This window comes from Sminthopsis crassicaudata, chromosome 2, assembly GCF_048593235.1.
Source record: "Sminthopsis crassicaudata isolate SCR6 chromosome 2, ASM4859323v1, whole genome shotgun sequence".
Classification (NCBI taxonomy): domain Eukaryota; kingdom Metazoa; phylum Chordata; class Mammalia; order Dasyuromorphia; family Dasyuridae; genus Sminthopsis; species Sminthopsis crassicaudata.
Genome location: NC_133618.1, coordinates 578,087,185 through 578,105,932, shown reverse-complemented (window position 1 = coordinate 578,105,932; position 18,748 = coordinate 578,087,185). Strand labels below are relative to the sequence as shown.

Here is an 18,748-nt window from a genome sequence, read left to right as displayed (position 1 = left end):
AGACCAGAGTACTACAGGTCCCAGCAAGCAGTTAGCAGATTCTACTCAGATGTCTCTAAAGCATGGCAGGTTCCCACATATTCACAACTCAAGAGGAAGGGTGGTTAACAATGTTTCTCCTAGTTGAAGTTTCTCCTAGTTAAAGATGGCCTTAGGGCTCCTGGCAAATCATCAATGCCTTCCTATTGGCTTTTCCCAGCTGGAACCTGCCCCATCTATTATTTTAGAATTAGCCTCATAAAACTACCTGATCAAACAAGTGCTCTCTTGTAGCATTTCCTCTAATGAATGGTAGCTATGAAATCACTCCTAGATCTATCTCAGAGAACTTGCTTTTGGGCAAAAACGAAAGAGTCTACATCCGACTACAGTTGATATACAGAGCAAGAAAACATTCCTTGTTCCTGAGAGGAGACACACAGTAATAGTTTTATAAATGCTTTGCTAGTTGACATAAAAAGGTGCAAACAAAAAGTATAACAAGCAAACACTGGGATTTGGAGAGTGTAGACACCTGGAGTATCTGGGTTTCATTTTCTTTATTGTCAAATGACAGTTTTCTGTATTAGATGATTTCTGAAATTCCTTCCTGCCCTAAAATTCCATGATTTGAATGCCATGTCTCTCTATCAACCTGCTGACAAATTAGATTTCACCAGAGAATATTTGTGTACCTTCCCCCTTTCCTAAAAGGATCTTGGCAGAATCAGAGAAGTAATACTTTCAATTTGAAATCTCCTAGTTTTCAAATCTGAATTCCAGAATACACCATTCTGAGTTATAGCTTTGTGTGCAAAGTTATCTCCAGAAACAAGTCTTAAATGGGAACTAAACAAATGAGTCATCCTATACAAAAAGCTTAAAAATCAGGGAAGAAAGTATTTCTTCCCCTAAAAACCTCTCAGGACCAAGGGGAAGTCTTGTACGATACAACATTTACAAATATACCATTTATTTCTATAATAAAGAATTTTTTTAGTAAATGTGTGAGGACAGACTTTACAAGTTCTATTAATATCATCATGTAATGCCTGAAAGTTTCAGGGGCTTTGCAAGTCAAAGCACAGATTCAGATGGGGTCAGTCTTCTTTTGGTCATTCAAGGCTGCTTCTTCTAAAATGAATTCTCTCATGTTAATCAGGGAACTCTGGGGCCCTAATTGAAGATGTGATAGGCAAGCCAAAATGTCAAAATTCCTAAGTCACACAGGAAATGGTGTTCTTTTAACTGGAAATAAATCTGTCAGCAGGAAGGCCCAGGGCTAGCTGTGCTGAACAACCTTTGCAGGTTCTTATTAAAAAATATAAATTAAAGTCCAACATATTCATTTCATTTTCTACATCTGTTAGCAATTTTGATTCCATTATTAATATTATAACATAGAGTCCAAATTTAGTGAAGATTAGTTCCCATTCTGATTATGCCACAATGGAATAAGGGCCTAGGGATCATCTTTACAGACTTTTGCTCTCAAACATATGGTCAATATAATGATAAAACCTCAACTGGAGGAAACCCAGGAGGGAAAAGCTTAATTAAACACAACCTAATTAAAAGTTCAGAACTAGTTATAAAAGATTCAGACTAAATTAGAGGAGCTATGGTGAAACTTCTAACTCCTAATTTGTCTCTTGTCTCAAAATCTTTTTCCCACTCCATTTCATCCTCCACAAAACAGACAAATTAATTTTCCTTAAGTGCATATCTGACAACAGCATTCTCCTGCTCAATAATCTCCATTGACTTCCCACTGCTTTCAGGATGAAAAATAAACAACTCTGATTTGGCTTTTAAAGCCCTTCACAACTGATCCAACCTTTCTCCTTTCTATATTTCCTGTGCACTAGGTCTCAGCCTAAAAATTTCTGTTCTCTAGATCTTTGCATAGGCTTTCCATAATGAATGAAGTGTGTTCCCTCTCCCCTTACACTTCACAGAATTATTGTCTTCTTTTTAAAAAGTAATTCAAGCACCATGACATAATTGACAATACTCTATCTTGTATTTTATTTTACATACATTTTTCTACTAAGATTTAATTCTGTGTATATATATATATATATATATATATGTATATGTATATATATGTATGTATATTGTATATGTATATATATGTATATATACAAATAGAAGCATATGTTGTCTCTCTTGATAGAATGTAAGCTGCTTAAAAGCAGGCAACTTTTTCATTTTTTGACCTTGTATTCTCACTATCATCCACATTTTCTCAGTAAAGTTTCAGTTACTCCCTCACTTCTAATGCCTATAAAATATACCCATATCTTTCCTCATATATTAAAAAACCCACCACTTCCTCACTTGATCAAATTGAACCCAATTAGCTTTTGTTCCATATCTCTCCTCCCTTTCAAGACTAAACAAAATTCTTGAAAAGACTATCTGCTTAAGATGCTTCTATTTCCTTTCCTCTCTCTTTTCTTAAACATTCTATATATCATTAAACTTAAAATGTTCTTTCCAGAGTTACCAATGATAACTTGCCAAATCTAATAGTCTATTCAATCCTCGATCTTCTTGACCTCTCTGTAGCTTTTTATACAGACTTTTTTTTCCCCCTAAACAATGCTCTCTTACTTTTTTACAAAAGTGCTCTCTCGAGGCTGCTAGGTGGCGCAGTGGATAGAGCACCAGCCCTGAAGTCGGGAGGACCTCCGTTCAAATCTGCCTTTGACACTTAAAACTTCCTTGCTGTGTGAGCCTGGGCAAGTCACTTAACCCCAATTGCCTCAACAACAATAAATAATAATAATAATGCTCTCTCAGTTTTCTTCTCAGTGTCCTTCCCTGAATTTTCATATAGGTCTTGTCTAATATAACCCCCAAGCACTGTCCTAGGATCTCTTCTCTTCTTCCTCTATACTACTTTCACTTAGTAAAACTTATCAGTCCCCATGGATTCAAATATCATTTCTATGCAGATGATTCTCAGATTTATCCATTCTTAACCTCCAGTCTAAAATCATCAACTGTCTTTTGTACATCAACCTGGATATCCCAAACTTTTCTCTATTCTAAATTTCCCTAAAATGAAGGATATCACCATGCTCACAGTCACCCAGGCTCACAGCACATCAGTATCATCCTCAACCCCTTACTTGAACTCCTTCCACATATCCAATTTCAAATCTTGTCATTTCCACCTTTCATACATCATTCCTTTCGTCCATTCACACAACCATCAACTTGATACAGGTCATTATTATCTAATGCCTGAATTACTGTTATTACAGTAATACTGACAGCCTGATGATTATCTTCCTGCCTTACATCTCTTTTTTTTCATATCAAACTTCTACTCAGATGTCAAAGTGATTTTTACTAAAAAGTAGAATTTGACCACATTATCCTCTACTCTAAAACTTCTTCCAAGTGCCCTTTTCACCCAATAAAATTTTACATGATCCTGGGTATATAGGAATATAACAAATAACAAATCAAATCATTACTAATAATAAGTCATAATTTCATGACCCCCACATAGAGTTATGAGATCCTATATGAGCTTGCATCCCACAATTGAAAAACTAGCTGTTCTTGCACACAATACTCTGTTCTCTAGCCTCTGTGGTTCTCAATCTTCGTTGGGATATTCTCCCTCTTCACTTTATTCCTTACCTTGTTTCAAGATTCAGGTCAAATTCTACCTTCTGCAAGAGACCTTTCCTGGCCTATTCCTACCAGGATTCTGACCTCACAATCCTCCTTCCCAGTGCTTAATGCCTCCCCTCTGAGATTATCTTCCATTTACACACCATATTTCTTGTCTATACAGGTTTTTTTTTTTGCACATTCCCTCAGTTGCTTCTTTGTATCACCAGAGTTTATCACAGAACCTGAACATAACAAGTATTTAATAAATGCCTGCTGACTGACTTGTTTGTTGATAGACTAACACTTATAAGTCGCTCAAGTAAAGTTGCAATTGAGGCAGAACCAAGACAGTTAAGTAAAGGGAGCATTCTAGCCAAACTCTTCCAGTATTTCCCTCTAAGCAACTTTAAGAATAATGTGTTTTAAAATCAAATTCTAAAGCAACAATATCAACAAAAAGTTGGAGATATTTTTCTAACCCTGAACAACTTAGGAGATGGAGATCTATGGCACTGGGATGAGAGCTGGCCAGAATTGCAGTAGAAATGTGGCCTTGGAGGGAGTAGCCACAGCAACAGCAGTAGTTTCAGGCAGCTTTCACTGCCTAGAAACAATACAGGAACTGAATACCTGATAGAGATTTTCTGCGCTAGCACTGGTAGTAGGAATGGATGTCATCTGGCAACTCCATTGCCAATTACTAAGTTCCAGGCTGCAGTTATAGGGAAGGAAAGGAGTTGTCAAGAGATACAACTGAGTAAGGACCTTACATAGCTATGATCACACCTCTCCTTGGATCACATCACCTTGGAAGTACTAAAAACTTACAGGCTTTCAGAACTAACTGCAAAAACAACAGGACAAAACAAGTCTGATACTGGGGACAGAGATTCCTGTCTCCTACCCTATCTCCCCACAAGTGAACAGAGCCCAAATCTAATGTAAAGTTCAAAGTCAAAAACTAGGCTGGGAAAACAAGCAAATAACAAAAGAAACATCATAAAAAGCCACTGTGGTGACAGGTAAGCTCAATTCACAAACACAAGAAGATAACTACTTGAAAACATCTGTAAGTCAAGCCTTAAAGAAAACACACACACAAGGCATTTGCATAATACAAAATGTTGGACATAAGCCCAACAAGAATTCCTAGAAGAGCTGAAGAAAGATATTTAAAAAAAATTAAAAATAAAAAAAAATAATCTATGAGTCAAATGAGAGTGATAGAGGGAACACTAGGAAAATAAATCAGAACAATACAAGAAAATTATGAAGAGAGAATAGTTTGGAAAAAAGGAACAAGAAATACAGAAGAAAATAACTTCTTAAAAAATCAGAATTGGCCAAATGATAAGAGGTACAAAACCTCATTGAAGAAAATAATTCCTTAAAAATTATACTTGGACAAGTAGAAGCTAATAACTCTAAAAGAATAAAGTCAAAAGAATGGCAAAAAAATAAAAGTAAATGTGAAATATCTCACTGGCAAAACAACTGACTTGGAAAATAGATCAAGGAGAGATAATTTAGGAGCAGCTAGATGGCTCAGTGGATAGATCATCAGCCCTGAAGTCAGGAGGACCTGAGTTCAAATCTGGTCTCAGACTCAACACATTCTAGCTGTGTGACCTTGGGCAAGTCACTTAACCCCAATTGCTTCAGCAAAAAAAAAAAAAAAAAAAAAAAAAAAGAAAAGAAAATTAAATTAAATTAAATTAAGGAGAGAGAATTTAAAAATTACTGGATTATCTAAAAGCCATGATAATTTTTTTAAAAATAAGAGCCCAGATATCACATTTCAGAAAATTATAAAGGAAAACTGACCAAATATTTTAGAACAAGAAGGCAAAATAGAAACTGAAAGAATTCACTGATCACCTGAAAGAGAACCCAAAATGAAAACAACCAGTGATATTATAGCCAAATTTCAGAGTTCCTAGATTAAGGGGGAAAAAAATATCATGAGATCCCTGGCATCAGAGTACAAACAAGAAAGGGTCCACAGAAAAAATACATGTAGCCCAATTTCTGAGATTCATAAATATTACAAGACAAGACAACATTAATGCTGATTCAGCCAAGATAAGTCTCAGATAACAGAACATAAGTTTAAGCAAAAGATTAAGAAATAAGTTAATGGGTAGGTGGGCACATACTCACTCGTGGACTCTGTTGTCACCATATAAATCACTCAGTCCAAAGCTAACATAGTGCCAATGTTCCGGGACATTTGCACTTGGACTTCCCAAATTCCTGTACATGCTAACATAGTCCAAGGGATCCGGTCCACCCAACCTGCAAAGACAGAGAAAAAAATTAGTGAAAATTGGATAACTAAACAAAGCAAAGGACACACTTTGCAGCTAGAAAAGCCAAACTTCTCATCAATGTTCTCTTCATCCATTTCTTTTGCTTTTCCTTGCATGCTACTAAAGAAAGATACACAATCAAGCCAATGGGTTCTACTACAAATTTTTGTCATCTGATTTCAACTAGGCCCTCACTGCAGTAACATAATCCTTTTACTCCTTCCTAATTGACTATTTTATTCACTGTAACAGTTATTCCAAACTTTCTTTTCACTTCTCTCATCTTCCAGATTAACTTCTTCCCCTATCCTCAGTTATCTCACAATTTACCAAGAAAATTTTTGAGGCCAGATAAGTTTCCTTTTTGAGCAGCCAGCTAAGTGGAACTGAAGTCAGGAAGATGTCTTCCTGAATTCAAATCTGATCTGAGATACCTATTAGCTGTGTGACCCTGGGCAAGTCACTTAACAGGGTTTGCCTCAGTTATCTCATCTGTAAAAAAAAAAAAAAAAAAGCTGTGAAATAAAATAACAAACCATTTTATTTTCTTTGCCAAGAAAACCCCAACAGGGTCAGAAACAGGTAGACATAACTGAAAAATGACTAAATAACTGAATTTCCTCTTCTCATCTTATCTCACAATCTCTTTATATAATCCCCTACGTAACTTCTTCATTTATTATAGTCTCTTCTCTCCCCTCCAAGATCAATGTTTTCACATATTCTCTTGATCCCATCCCTTTTCCAGAACATTTCCCCCAACTATCATTTCCTCCTAAGCTACTAATTTTCTTTATCTAGAATTCCTTCCCTGCTGGTACAAATATAACCAATCTCCCCCATTCTTAAAAAGCTAACAAGAAATCTTACTATCCCCACTAAACTATCATCCTATATTTCTCTGTACCTTTCTCAGCCAAATTTTTTGAAAAAGCAGTCTACACTGGTTACCTCCACTTCTCCTCTTACTCTTTTCTAAATCTTCTGTAATCTAGTTTCTATCTAATGTCCTATATTCTCTCTTTCTTAGCAAAACTCCTTAAGACTGATTTCTTTCCTCACTCTTTTCTTCACTCTTTGAAGTTTAGCTACTGACTTCACTCCTTAACAAAAACTAATCTCTCCAAAATTACCAATCATCTCAACTATATGTCTTTTCTTAATTCTTATCCTTCTTGACCTCTCCATAGCAGCTGAGATTACTGGACATCCTCTTCCAAATACAGCTTCCTCTCTTAAGTTTTTGTGGCAATACTCCCTTCTCTAAAGGACCATTCGTTCTTGGAATCCTTTGCTGGATCATCATCCATGTCACATTCTCAACTGTAACTATACTCCATAGCTCTGCTCAGGGCACTCTTTTTCACTTACATTCCCTTACCTTAACCTCATCAACACCCATGGTTTAATTATTATCTATTATTTATCAGATGATTCCTTAATAGCTACTACTACTCTCTTTTTCTGGCCTCCAAACCTGGATTTCTACCTGTCTACTGGGCTTTCCAAAATGTTTTGTACAAATCTCACATTCAACATTTTCAAAACAAAACTCATTATCTCTACAGAAAAACTTACTTATTCCTCTGAACTACCCCATTTCTATCCAAAGCACCACTGCTCCTTCCAGTTAACTAGACTAATAATTCTCAACTTCTCATTCATCAAAAAATATCCAGTATGTTACTAAATCTTGTCATTTCTATCTTTGACTTCTCTCCTACAAATCACCTTCTATCCACTCACATAGGCACTATTACTATAGTTTCCTAGAATATTACCTTTAACTCCTTCTCCAATTCAATCCACCAAAGTGATGTAATTCTGATGTCCCTATGCCACCTATTATCCTTAGGACTCAAGAAATTAAAAATACCTCCCATTCTGGTAATACTCTACCTTTTTAACCATATTATATATACATTATTCATCTCTAGCCATTCTAAGGCTAAGCATACTGGCCATTTTGTTGCTCCTCTTATATGATATTCCATCTCCCATCTCAGTGCCTTTCCACTGTCTCTTTTACTTCCTTCCAACTTCTACCTTTCGGAATTTTGGTTTCCTTTAAAACTCAGTTTAAAAGCTTATCTTCTGCAAGAAACCATTCTGGGTCTCCATAGCAGCTATTGCTATGTAACTTATTTCTACTTAGCATATGTTTTATAGACTCTTGTGTACTGGCATGTTGCCCTCTTCCTCCAATTAGAATATGAGCAACTTGATTTGGGTTTTGTGTTCTTAACACCTAGCAGATAATATAATGCTTGTTGATTCAGTGACTGATGTCTGGCCTGGCCTGAGAGAAGAAACCAAGAAATAATGAACAGAACACTACCATAATCTTTAACTACCAAAATCTTTCTCTTGCTATCAACTGAGAGAGTGCCCTTTAGAAATGCAACTATTCACTTGGATGCCTTGCTTCCTGATGTCTCAAATTACAGATGATAAGCAATGCTGGCATGAATTACTTATTTTTCATTCATTGCCTGTAAACATGGCAAGAAGTTTCAATGAAATGCATGCATACTTTAGATGGAATCCAATCAATCACTGCTGAAAGACTAACAGGAACTCTGGGAGGCAATATTCCAAACTTTTTGTTCCTGAACTAAGGGTGTGAACTACACTCTTTCTCCTCTTTAGGAGGGTAATTCCTGAAAGACCATATTGTGCCCTATGTTAATTATGCTTTATTCTAAACAAGCTGAAAGCCTGAAGTCTGCACAGACACTAGCCTGCACCCTATAGACCAAAGCTGGTCTTTTATCATTGCAAAGGACAAAAGCCAAACTTGAGATAATTCAATGATGCACAGAAAACTACAGCAAAGGCCAAGCTGGGCTCAACGTGCCTGCACCTGGAAGACACTATCCATGTGACTGCCTGCTAGAAGGTAGAACTAGAACATTAAATGAATTTAGGCCTCAGTGAAGCCTATTAAATTCTGCACACAATTCACCCAATCTGATGCACAGAGAAAAGTAATTATTTAAGAACTATAGTCATCATCTCATTTTAAGGATTTAATTCAATCAAGGACTTAGTAATTAAGTGCTTTAAAAAGCACAACCGTAACTGAAACTACCTTCTAAAGTCATCATTTGATTCTCAAATACTTTTTGCTAGTCCTTCCTTGAGCACATGATTATTAGTACATGTATAAGTTTAAGGAAAGATTTCATTTTTAAAAATCTTGTTCATAAAAAACATATTGCAAATGATCAGAGCAGACCTATAGTGGAGTGCCATTTAAAACTGGTTAATCGGGTTATGTACATCCTAAGAATATACCATACAGTCTCTGCAGAAATGTTTACTTCTAAGTATGTTAGGAACATGCAAGGAAAGAGTTTCTGTGGCACACAGCAAATCTAATATAAAAAGCTTCTGTTCTCATTGGCAGCAGCAAGCCTCCATTTTCTACCCTCCCTTTTGTCTTTTGAAATTTATTTCATTAATTCTAAAACCAATGAAATTAAGAAAAAGTAGGAATAGAGCTCTTGGAAAAAATCCTCATAGGGTCAAGAAAGAAATAATAACAGCTAATATTTATAAATAATTTTAAAATTACCAAATTTTATATATATATATATGCACACGCACACACACACACATATATATACGTACACATTTATATATATACATATACATTTATATATATGCACATATATGTGTATGTGTATATATATATATATATATATATATATATATATATATATATATATATATACACACACATACACGATTTAAAAAAATATTTTATTTAACCCTCATAATTACCCTAATTAATTGGTGTTTAAAAAAACAAGTGTGTGTCCAGTTACTGACCTTTTCTACCTACTCTAGCTTTCAGCATAAATTAATTTCCAAACCTGAAGACCTATCAAATTTTCATCCCTCCAATTCTCAGCAGTTTAACTGCTTCTGTAATTCTTTTTTCTTCACTCCTCATAAGAGATGCCAAAGATGCCATGTCAAGGGGTAGAGATTGAGTTTTTCCTTAAAATTCAAACTACATGACCAAAAGTCAAACCAAAGCTAACCTTGGCCCCAAGAATAGTATGTTCTATTCTGCTATGCAGAAACTTGATTGGAAGCAGATGAGCATGTAGAAAACAGTATTTTGCACTTAAACATATTATCCAAGGATCCAAAGTATCTCCCGTGTGCTATGGAGAGAGGAGCTTTAAACACTTGACTGTGTGCTCAAAGTCAGTTGCCAGGCATTCAGTTGGTCCCAGGATCCTAATATCCCAACTTCTATTGTGGATTTGTGTTTCACTACCTTCTCTGCTCACCAGACATCCTGGCCTTCAGCCAGGGAAATCACTAGCGGGCATTTCTAGCACAAGGACCACTCGTACACTGTGGAAAAAATAACCAGAAGGCAACTCCATGCCACAATCAAACACTGCCAGGATCACATGAGAACTTGCAAAAGTCAATCACAAAGTAAAATAGCAGCTGGAATGGAATCCAATCCTAGGGTCTGTGAGTTGCAGCCAGATCTCAATTATTAAAAAAAGAAGAAGAAAGAAGAAGAAGAAGAAGAAGAAGAAAGAAGAAGAAGAAGAAGAAAGAAGAAAGAAGAAAGAAGAAGAAGAAGAAGAAAGAAGAAGAAAGAAGAAAGAAGAAGAAAGAAGAAGAAGAAGAAGAAGAAGAAGAAGGAAGAAGAAGAAGAAGAAGGAAGAAGAAGAAGGAAGAAGAAGAAGGAAGAAGAAGAAGAAGAAGAAGAAGAAGAAGAAGAAGAAGAAGAAGAAGAAGAAGAAGAAGAAGAAGAAGAAGAAGAAGAAGAAGAAGAAGAAGAAGAAGAAGAAGAAGAAGAAGAAGAAGAAGAAGAAGAAGAAGAAGAAGAAGAAGAAGAAGAAGAAGAAGAAGAAGAAGAAGAAGAAGAAGAAGAAGAAGAAGAAGAAGAAGAAGAAGAAGAAAAAGCCTCAAAGTTCTAAAGAATCTTTTCCTACGGGGGTCCTTCTTATGGGTCTGCATTTAAACAGCAGTTCTGTCAGAAAGCAGGGTACGACCAATTTTTTAATCACTCTCAGCCCCACTCTAAAGAAAAGTCACAAATGAGCTGGTTAACAATCCAATCCAATATTATTTATTAAGCAACTCCCCTACTATAATGTGCTGGGGATCAGAGATAACAAAGATGTAAAACAATTTCTGTCCTCAAGAAGCTTACATACATAGGAATATGATGTATGAACAGAAAAAAAATATATGAAAAAATCTGAAGAAAGAGAATTCTAAGAATGTTAGGGAACAGAAAAAGTTTTCCAAAGAATAGGGCACATGAGCTGAACCTTTAATTGGCCAAGATGAAGAGGGACAGGCTATCAGAGACAGAGAAAAGGAAGTGCAAGTGTTTGAGAAATGACAATTGGGTTAGTTTGGTAGGAATGCAGAATGGTAATAATATAAAATAAACTTGTTAAGGTTTCCTAAAGCCAGATTACAAAAAAATTTTAAATGCCAAACTGAGTAGCTTATTTTATCCTGGAAACAATAAGAAGCCGGCAAAGTTTCTTAAGTATATAAGTAACAGGTTAAAGAGAAGTGTGCTTTAGGAAGACTACTGTAGCAGCTGTGTAGAATATGGATTGGAACAGTATAGAGTGGAAGCTAGGAAATCCAATTAGAAAGCTGCTGAAATAGCCAAATTCAAGGTGAAAGGGACCTGAACCAAGATGGCAATCATTTGAGTGGGAAAATGATGTATAAGGGAAATACTGGATTCAAAAAGATTTGGCAGCTAATCAGACATGAGGGTAAAGAGGAAAACGATGTGATATTAAAGTTTTGGACCAGAGTGACTAAAAGGATAGGGCTGCCCTCAACAAAAATGGAGAAAATAATGGCAATGCACAGATGGCAGCACCACAAAAACTGAAAATGTATCTTATTTAATCTTATGTCTCCACAAAACTGAACAAAGTATTTTCTACAAAGTAAGCAATCCCAATTCCAAATACTTGTTTAAAAAAAAAAAAAAGTAATATTCTCAAAACCAGTTCTAGTCCTTTCTATGGACTTCATTCTGTACATTCTATCTAAATCTGGATCAACTGAATAAGAGAAATATTTGCCCTTTCTATGAATCAACCAAGTTCTCTTCCCCTACCAAAAATCTCATTGGATAAATCAATCAAGTCAAACATAATACACATTAATATATTAAAGCAAAGTTTAAAGTCTTAAATTACCAAAGAATTGATATGGGCATCAGGGACCTTTTTTATTTATTTATTTATTTTCTGAGGCTGGAGTTCAGTGACTTGCCCAGGGTCACACAGCTAGGAAGTGTTAAGTGTTTGAAACAGATTTGAACATGGGTCCTCCTGAATTCAAGGCTGGTGCTCTATCCACTGCACCACTTAGCTGCCCCCATCAGGGACCTTTTTAAAAGAAAATCAACACAGGATACTAATGAAAAAGATTTAGTCAATCGATATTTTTTAAGTGCCTACTATGTCCCAAGCACTGTGCTAAGTGCTGAGGATACAAGAGCAGGCAAGAGAGAATTGGGAGAGAAAACATGCAAACAAATATGCACAAGTTACAGACAGGATAAATTGGAGATGGTCTCAGAAGGAAGGCCATTAATTAAAGAGGATTCATGCAGGCATCTTGCAGAAGATGGGATTTTAGCTGAAGCTTGAGGAAACTCAGAATACAAAATCAGGGAAGAGAGTATTTTAAAAACGGGAAAATTAAGTGACAGAAGGTGAAGTGTCTTGTTTGAGGAACTTCAAAAAGATCTTTTGTGAGAGGAGTAAGGTGTTAAGGTTGGATTCAGCTGGCCTGTGTTAAAATCTTACCTTATATTTCCTAGTTGGGTGACCTTAGGCAAATAACCTACTCTCTCTCACCCTCAATCTGTTTACCTGTAAAATGGAGTATTTGCACTAACTACTCTCACAGAATTGTTGCAAAGAATAAATATAAGGCAGAAATAGCTATAGAAATATGAATTACTGTTAATATTATTCAAAGATTTTTTTTCAACTAAAGAAAAACCTGTAAAGACTAAAGAAATGAGAACAGCACAAGATATAGGAACCGCTTCTCAAGATTCCTTCCACTGAACTCTAAACACATATGTCAGCACCTCAGCAACCAGAAGAAAAAAGTCCTTTCCAAAAGAACAAGTGGCCAGGTCTCATTATCTATTGCTTAGCCAACTTTAGAGTCTATTCTGCTGCATACCACTGGTTCCAACATGAAGGTCCCACTATCCACTGACTTGACCTGCACAGTGGCACTTAAAGGGAAATAAATGCTAGGATATTTGGTGAGGAGAAGCACTCAATTCCCAAAGGGGAAATCATGGGCTAAATGACGCAGAAATGGAACTCCCTTTATTCAACTTCCCCTTTTTCCAGTCAACTGATTCCAGAGGTACAAGAAGAGCAGCTATGTCAAGGGGTCAGTTTCCAGAGATCTCCCCTTCTTCCTGTCCCAAGGCTCCAAGACACATCAACTGATTGTCTGCCTTAAAGGGACAGTTACAAGCTATAAAACGATTCTTATGAAACAAATCTTTATACCAATATAGAAATACATCTTTTAACTGAAACAATAGTCTCTCCTTGACAAAATTCAATGGAAGTTATCACTTTGTGTTACACAATAATCAAAAAATAAGAGTAAAGAGAGATTTCAGGGGCAATTTAATCTAACTTCCACCTGGCTAAAAACTCCCTCTATGATCATACACACTTCAACAACAATACTGTATGAGGATGTATTCTGATGGAAGTGGAAATCTTCGACAAAGAGAAGATCTAATAAGTTCCAATTGATCAATTATGGACAGAATCAGCTACACTCAGAGAAAGTACACTGGGAAATGAATTGGACTACTTGCATTTGTTTTTCTTCCCTGGTTATTTTTACTTTCTGAACCCAATTCTTCCTGTGCAACAAGAAATTCGGTTCTGCACACATATATTGTATCTAGGATATACTTTAACACATTTAACATGTATGAGACTGCCTCCATCTAGGGGAAGGGATGGAGGGAGGGAAGGGAAAAGTCAGAACAGAAGTGAATGTAAAAAATTACTCATGCATATGTACTGTCAAAAAACAGCTTTAATTAAAAAAAAAAAAAAAAAAACAAACTCCCTCTATGATATTCTCTTCATCTCTACCGAGCAGAATTCTCTTCTCACTTCTTGTAGAGCCCTAATTTTTTTTCCTTTATTAATAAAACATGAATACACTTCTTCCCACCCCCTCATATTTGTCCCTAAAGAGCCATATAACAGTCTTCCTTCAAACATTCTTCGCCATTCATTCTCTTATAGTCAAACACCCTCAGTGCTTTAGGGCAATCAAAGACTATTTTTAAAAACATCCACGAATTTGGAGTTAGAGGAGATTCTGGACTTCATTTAGAACACTTTGCAAAAGAACAAATTTTGACCCAGAAAGTTTAAGTGACCTATCAGTGGAAAGAGAACTAGTGAAGTAAGTGTCAAATAGTAAATCCAGCCCTCGCAGTCCAGGATTCTTTTCAGATCTTCCCCACGGAACCCAAACTGTTCCTGAAAAAGCTCCCACACGAAACTTTTCCTAACCCAGTCCTTTTACCTTCATGCAAATTCTTAATTCCCTAAATTTGACCCTAGTCTCAATACGCTTTCTTCCACTAGGTTACAGAAATGAAGGCTTGAGGTTAATAGTTCATTACCCAAAAGCAAAAAAAGAAGAAAAAGAAAAAACCCTCAAAGAAATTACTTTCGGAGAAAATTCCCAAAATTTAAAAACAAAAGGGGAGAGAAGTTTACCGGACAAAAATTTCAAACGCAAAACCTGTCCACTGCCAACAGGTCTCGGATCATCCTGCTCGTGTCTGAAAAAAGGTTCTTCTGGCCTTTTCCGACCTCCCCTCCTACCCAGCCATGGCCCTTCTCTTTTTTCCCCTCCTCTTATTTCCTTCCCCTCCCCCCATGCCTAAGAGGGACTCCTTCCAACAACTCCCAAACAGGCAAACTTTCCCCCGGCCGAGGCAGCCCCCAATGCAGGCCGCCCACTCCTCGCTCTCAGTCCCACACTCCCAGCCTAGGTCTCCTAGACCTTTCCATCCCACATTAATGTCCCATAGTCCCCCAATCACCCCCCCATCCTCTCAGGCTCCCTGCTCCCTCCTAAGCCGAAGCCCCTTCTCGCTTCCCTCCCCAGTGCCCACGGGTTCTCTACGCCCCGCCCCCGGCTCCACAGACCCCTTTTTTCTTCGGTAGCCCTGCAGCCCCAGGCACCCCCTTCTCCCCAGATTTCCATTAACCCTTTTGTCCCCGTTACTCCCCGGAGACTTCTCACTTAACCCTTTCCCTCCCGAGCCCCGCTTCGCCTCGCTGGCCCCTCCCCCCGCCCGAAAGTTAACCCTTCCACACCCGGCCGCGCTGCCCCCGCCCCCCTCGGCTATCCCTCTGCTCCGCCCCCCAGGCTCACCAGTACTTCACGATGGCGGTGACCTGCAGTGGGTTGGGCTGCTCTGGGTAGAGGCGGCGGCACTCGCCGTAGATGGCGTGTAGCCCCGGGGGAAAGAGTGAGGCGAAGGCCGGGGGCGCGGCGGGGCCGGGAGCCGGAGCCGAGGCTGGGGCCGGGGGCGCGGCGGGGCCGGGGGCGCCGCTAGGCCTCAGCTCAGCCATCGGGGCGGCGGGGGCCGGGGCCGGGGCGGGGGGCGGAGGCTGGCACTGACGGACACACTGGCGGGACGGTAGGCAGAGTTCGTGGGTGCGACGCCCTGAGGCGACCGGGGCTGCAGCGAGGTCCGGACTCCACGCCTGCGCACAGCACCCCCGTCCACCCAGGCCGCCGCCGCTGCCGAGTCTGCCAGTGGGGCGCCGCAGGGCCGCCGGGCGCTCTTTGGGGCGGGGCCCCAGCGCCCTCTCTCCTGGTGATTATTGGTTGTCACCTACATCAGTCACAGGCGGGAAGGCGTGGCCCGACAATAGGCCCCACCTCCACTCTCCCCAGAGCGGAGAGGGGTGGAGGGAGAAGCTGTGGGGCTAGCCCTGGCAATCTGGATGCGTTACCTGGGTGAGCGCGGGGTTCCGGGCATCCCTCGGAGACAAGCGAGAGGACCGCGGTTCTGTACCTTTGACGGCTACCGCTGCTCCCCCACTTGGTGCCAAGGAAGTTCCATCCCGGCTGACTGACTCATTCATTCGTCTTCGTGGTACTGACTTTAAAAAAAACTAGTTTAGGCTTCGTTTCCTACCTGCTGCACCCCAGTGTCTTCGTACAAGCTCCAGGAAATGTCTCCTACGAGACGCGGAGACTCCCGGAAGGTTACCTGTGACTTCTGTATGTTCTGTCCCGGGTGCTGGACGTAAGGCCGCTAACCCACCAGGGCAAGGGGTCACTTCTGACCAAAGGCAGCGAGGCGGACCAGACTGAGAGGCAGCCTCTCCCTGTCACTGGTGAGACAGACAGACCCTGGCAAGCTGGGCAGCTCCGAGGGAGCGCTCCACATCTCCGTCAGTTAGGGACGAGCTCTGTCGCGGGAAGGAGTCTCCGTAACTGGCATTCCTCCACACATACAAAATCAGAGAGGTGTGACACAAAAAAGAACGCCTAGCTTTCTGAAAAGAGCAGGACGTACTTGGAGATGAAAAGTCACCGCTCCATAACTGTCTATAAGTACTGTGCACAAAGAATTTAATAACTTTTAATCATCAAAACATTCCCTCTTGTTATTCCCCCCCCCCCATTATCTCTAAGTCTGATGGGAGTCTTAATTTCCAAGACAACAGCTGACAGATATTTTTAAAAATTACAACTGTCGCCATTATTTACTCAAATCTTAAATCTAAAGCGAGGCAAGCAGCCATAGGAACCAACATAAAAAGTGTTTTCTGAAGGCAAGTGTGACTAACTGAAAGATACCAGTGCTTGGGATCGGAGAGCCTAGTAGTAACTCACATCTGTAGAGAGCTTTAAGGGAAGGTAGGGAGCCGGCATTTATTAGATAGTGTGCTAAGTGCTTTACAAATAGCTCATTTGGTAAAACAAACAAAACATTTTCCCTATAGCAAGCTTGTGAAATAAATAGTCCAAGTATCATTCTCATTTTATAGACATGGAAATTAGGAAAGGTTCAGAGAAGATAAGTGACTTTTCTATGACTTCATGGCTAGTAACTTGCAAAATCAAGAACTGCATTTCTACTATTCTTGTTTCTGTTTCCATATAAGAATATAATTCTTAAGGTTAATTTTAGATATATAATTCTAAAGAGTTAAGTGAGAAGCCTGTGGGGAATAACGAGGACAAAAGGGTTAGCTGGGTTCGAGGACCAAAGAGTTTTATTTTATTCTTTATATTTTTCAGAAGGAAAGAGATGATGCATGAAACTTTCTTGAAGGAAAGTTCATAAGAATTTGCTTGGACAAATACCTATATTCGAAAAGTTTATATCTGGAGATAGAAAAACAAAAAACAACAGGGAAAAAAAACCCCAAAGCCCAGTCACCTATCACAAGAAGCATACCTTTACTGGAAAGGCTAGAGTACATACACTAATAACTATAATTTCTGGTACACTGAGAAGGAAGAGCCACTGGAGAAAATCAGAAAAGACTTAGGATTGAGAAACAGAAATGAAAAGAAAGTGCATACCAGTTAAGATCCATGGAGGCAAAAGACAAAAGTATCATATTTAGAAATAGTGAAAATGAAGTGTGAAATAAAAACTTAGAACAGGGAAGGCCTTAAATGCAAACTTGAGTTTGTATTTTATCTTTAGGTCATGCAGAGCCAGGTAAGGTTTTAGAGCAGAGGACTGAAAACAGGACCAAAAATTCTCTTCTCAGATATCATCTAGTTTAATCTATTCACTGTACATATGAATCTAGGAGAGGTAAAATAACTTGTTCAAGGAAATGAGACAGAAATGCTGTTTGTAGTTTGGGCTATTCAATAACAGCCTGTGATCCTGGGACAGTAATTTAACCTTTCCATCTCAGTTTCATTTGTAAAATGAAGGAGTTTGATTTATAATCTAGTTCTCTTATAGTTCTAAAAGATTACAAACAACAATTATACAGATAGACTAAACTATAATTAGAAGCCTATCCTGATGCAACATGATATTATGAATGTTATAGGACCGATTCTCAAGATAGCTAAAAGAAAAAAAAATTAGGATGCCAAATCGGGGAGGGGGAAGAAATAGGTGTCTTTCTACTGAAAATAATTATTCAAAAATCAATTAACTGTAAACTCATATGCCTGCAAAAATCTGTGAGAATAACACATATATCTAGGCACCCTCGATGAAAGTAGGAAAAAGAGCAGATAGATTTTCATAAATTGTGTTCTAAAAACTTCACATCTATAGTCACAATTCACTAGAAGGAACAAAGAATATAAGCTCCCACTGTATCTGTTATTAAGTTTTTAAAAGCATTTGATTTGATAGATACAAATGCAATCTTAACAGATCTTCAAAAAAAGCCCAGCTCCATTTAAAAAAAATAAACATGATTCCTTGTAGGATACAGCTACAGAGATTATTGTCTCTGATGATGATAGCCTTAAACAGCAAGGTTTTAAAGATGCTTGTGTTTGCAAGTGACATTTTGCAAACTACATGAATTCTACAAACTCTATCCTATGCTCCACAAATACACAAAAGTTGCAAAACAAAGAAGATAGACATATCGAAGCCATGTAAGAATGGGAAAGGAGATGGATTCTACGAGTAGCAAGAATGAAAGATAAGAGATATAAAGCAAGAAGTAAAAATAAAGTTATTCCACCATGGAGAAAAGATCCCGATATGTACTCGAGAGGACACGGACAAGTATTAA

General features: G+C 38.4%; 1 protein-coding gene across 3 annotated transcripts in view; it reads right to left on the bottom strand.

Annotated features, from left to right (window-relative positions):
• The window catches only part of SUFU (SUFU negative regulator of hedgehog signaling), a 150,386-nt gene extending 134,328 nt beyond the window's left edge, over nt 1-16,058 (bottom strand). Inside the window, exons 1-2 of one of the 3 annotated variants that reach the window (XM_074295460.1) lie at nt 15,971-16,058; nt 5,773-5,907 (exon numbers count right to left, since the gene is read on the bottom strand). In XM_074295460.1, coding sequence (XP_074151561.1) covers nt 5,773-5,907; nt 15,971-15,996 — 161 coding nt within the window. In that variant the 5' untranslated portion in view covers nt 15,997-16,058. Of the gene's footprint in view, nt 1-5,772; nt 5,908-15,383; nt 15,773-15,970 lie in introns of those variants that run through there. The other 2 variants (XM_074295461.1, XM_074295459.1) reach the window with 2 other exon arrangements.
• Nucleotides 16,059-18,748: the final 2,690 nt, after the last annotated feature.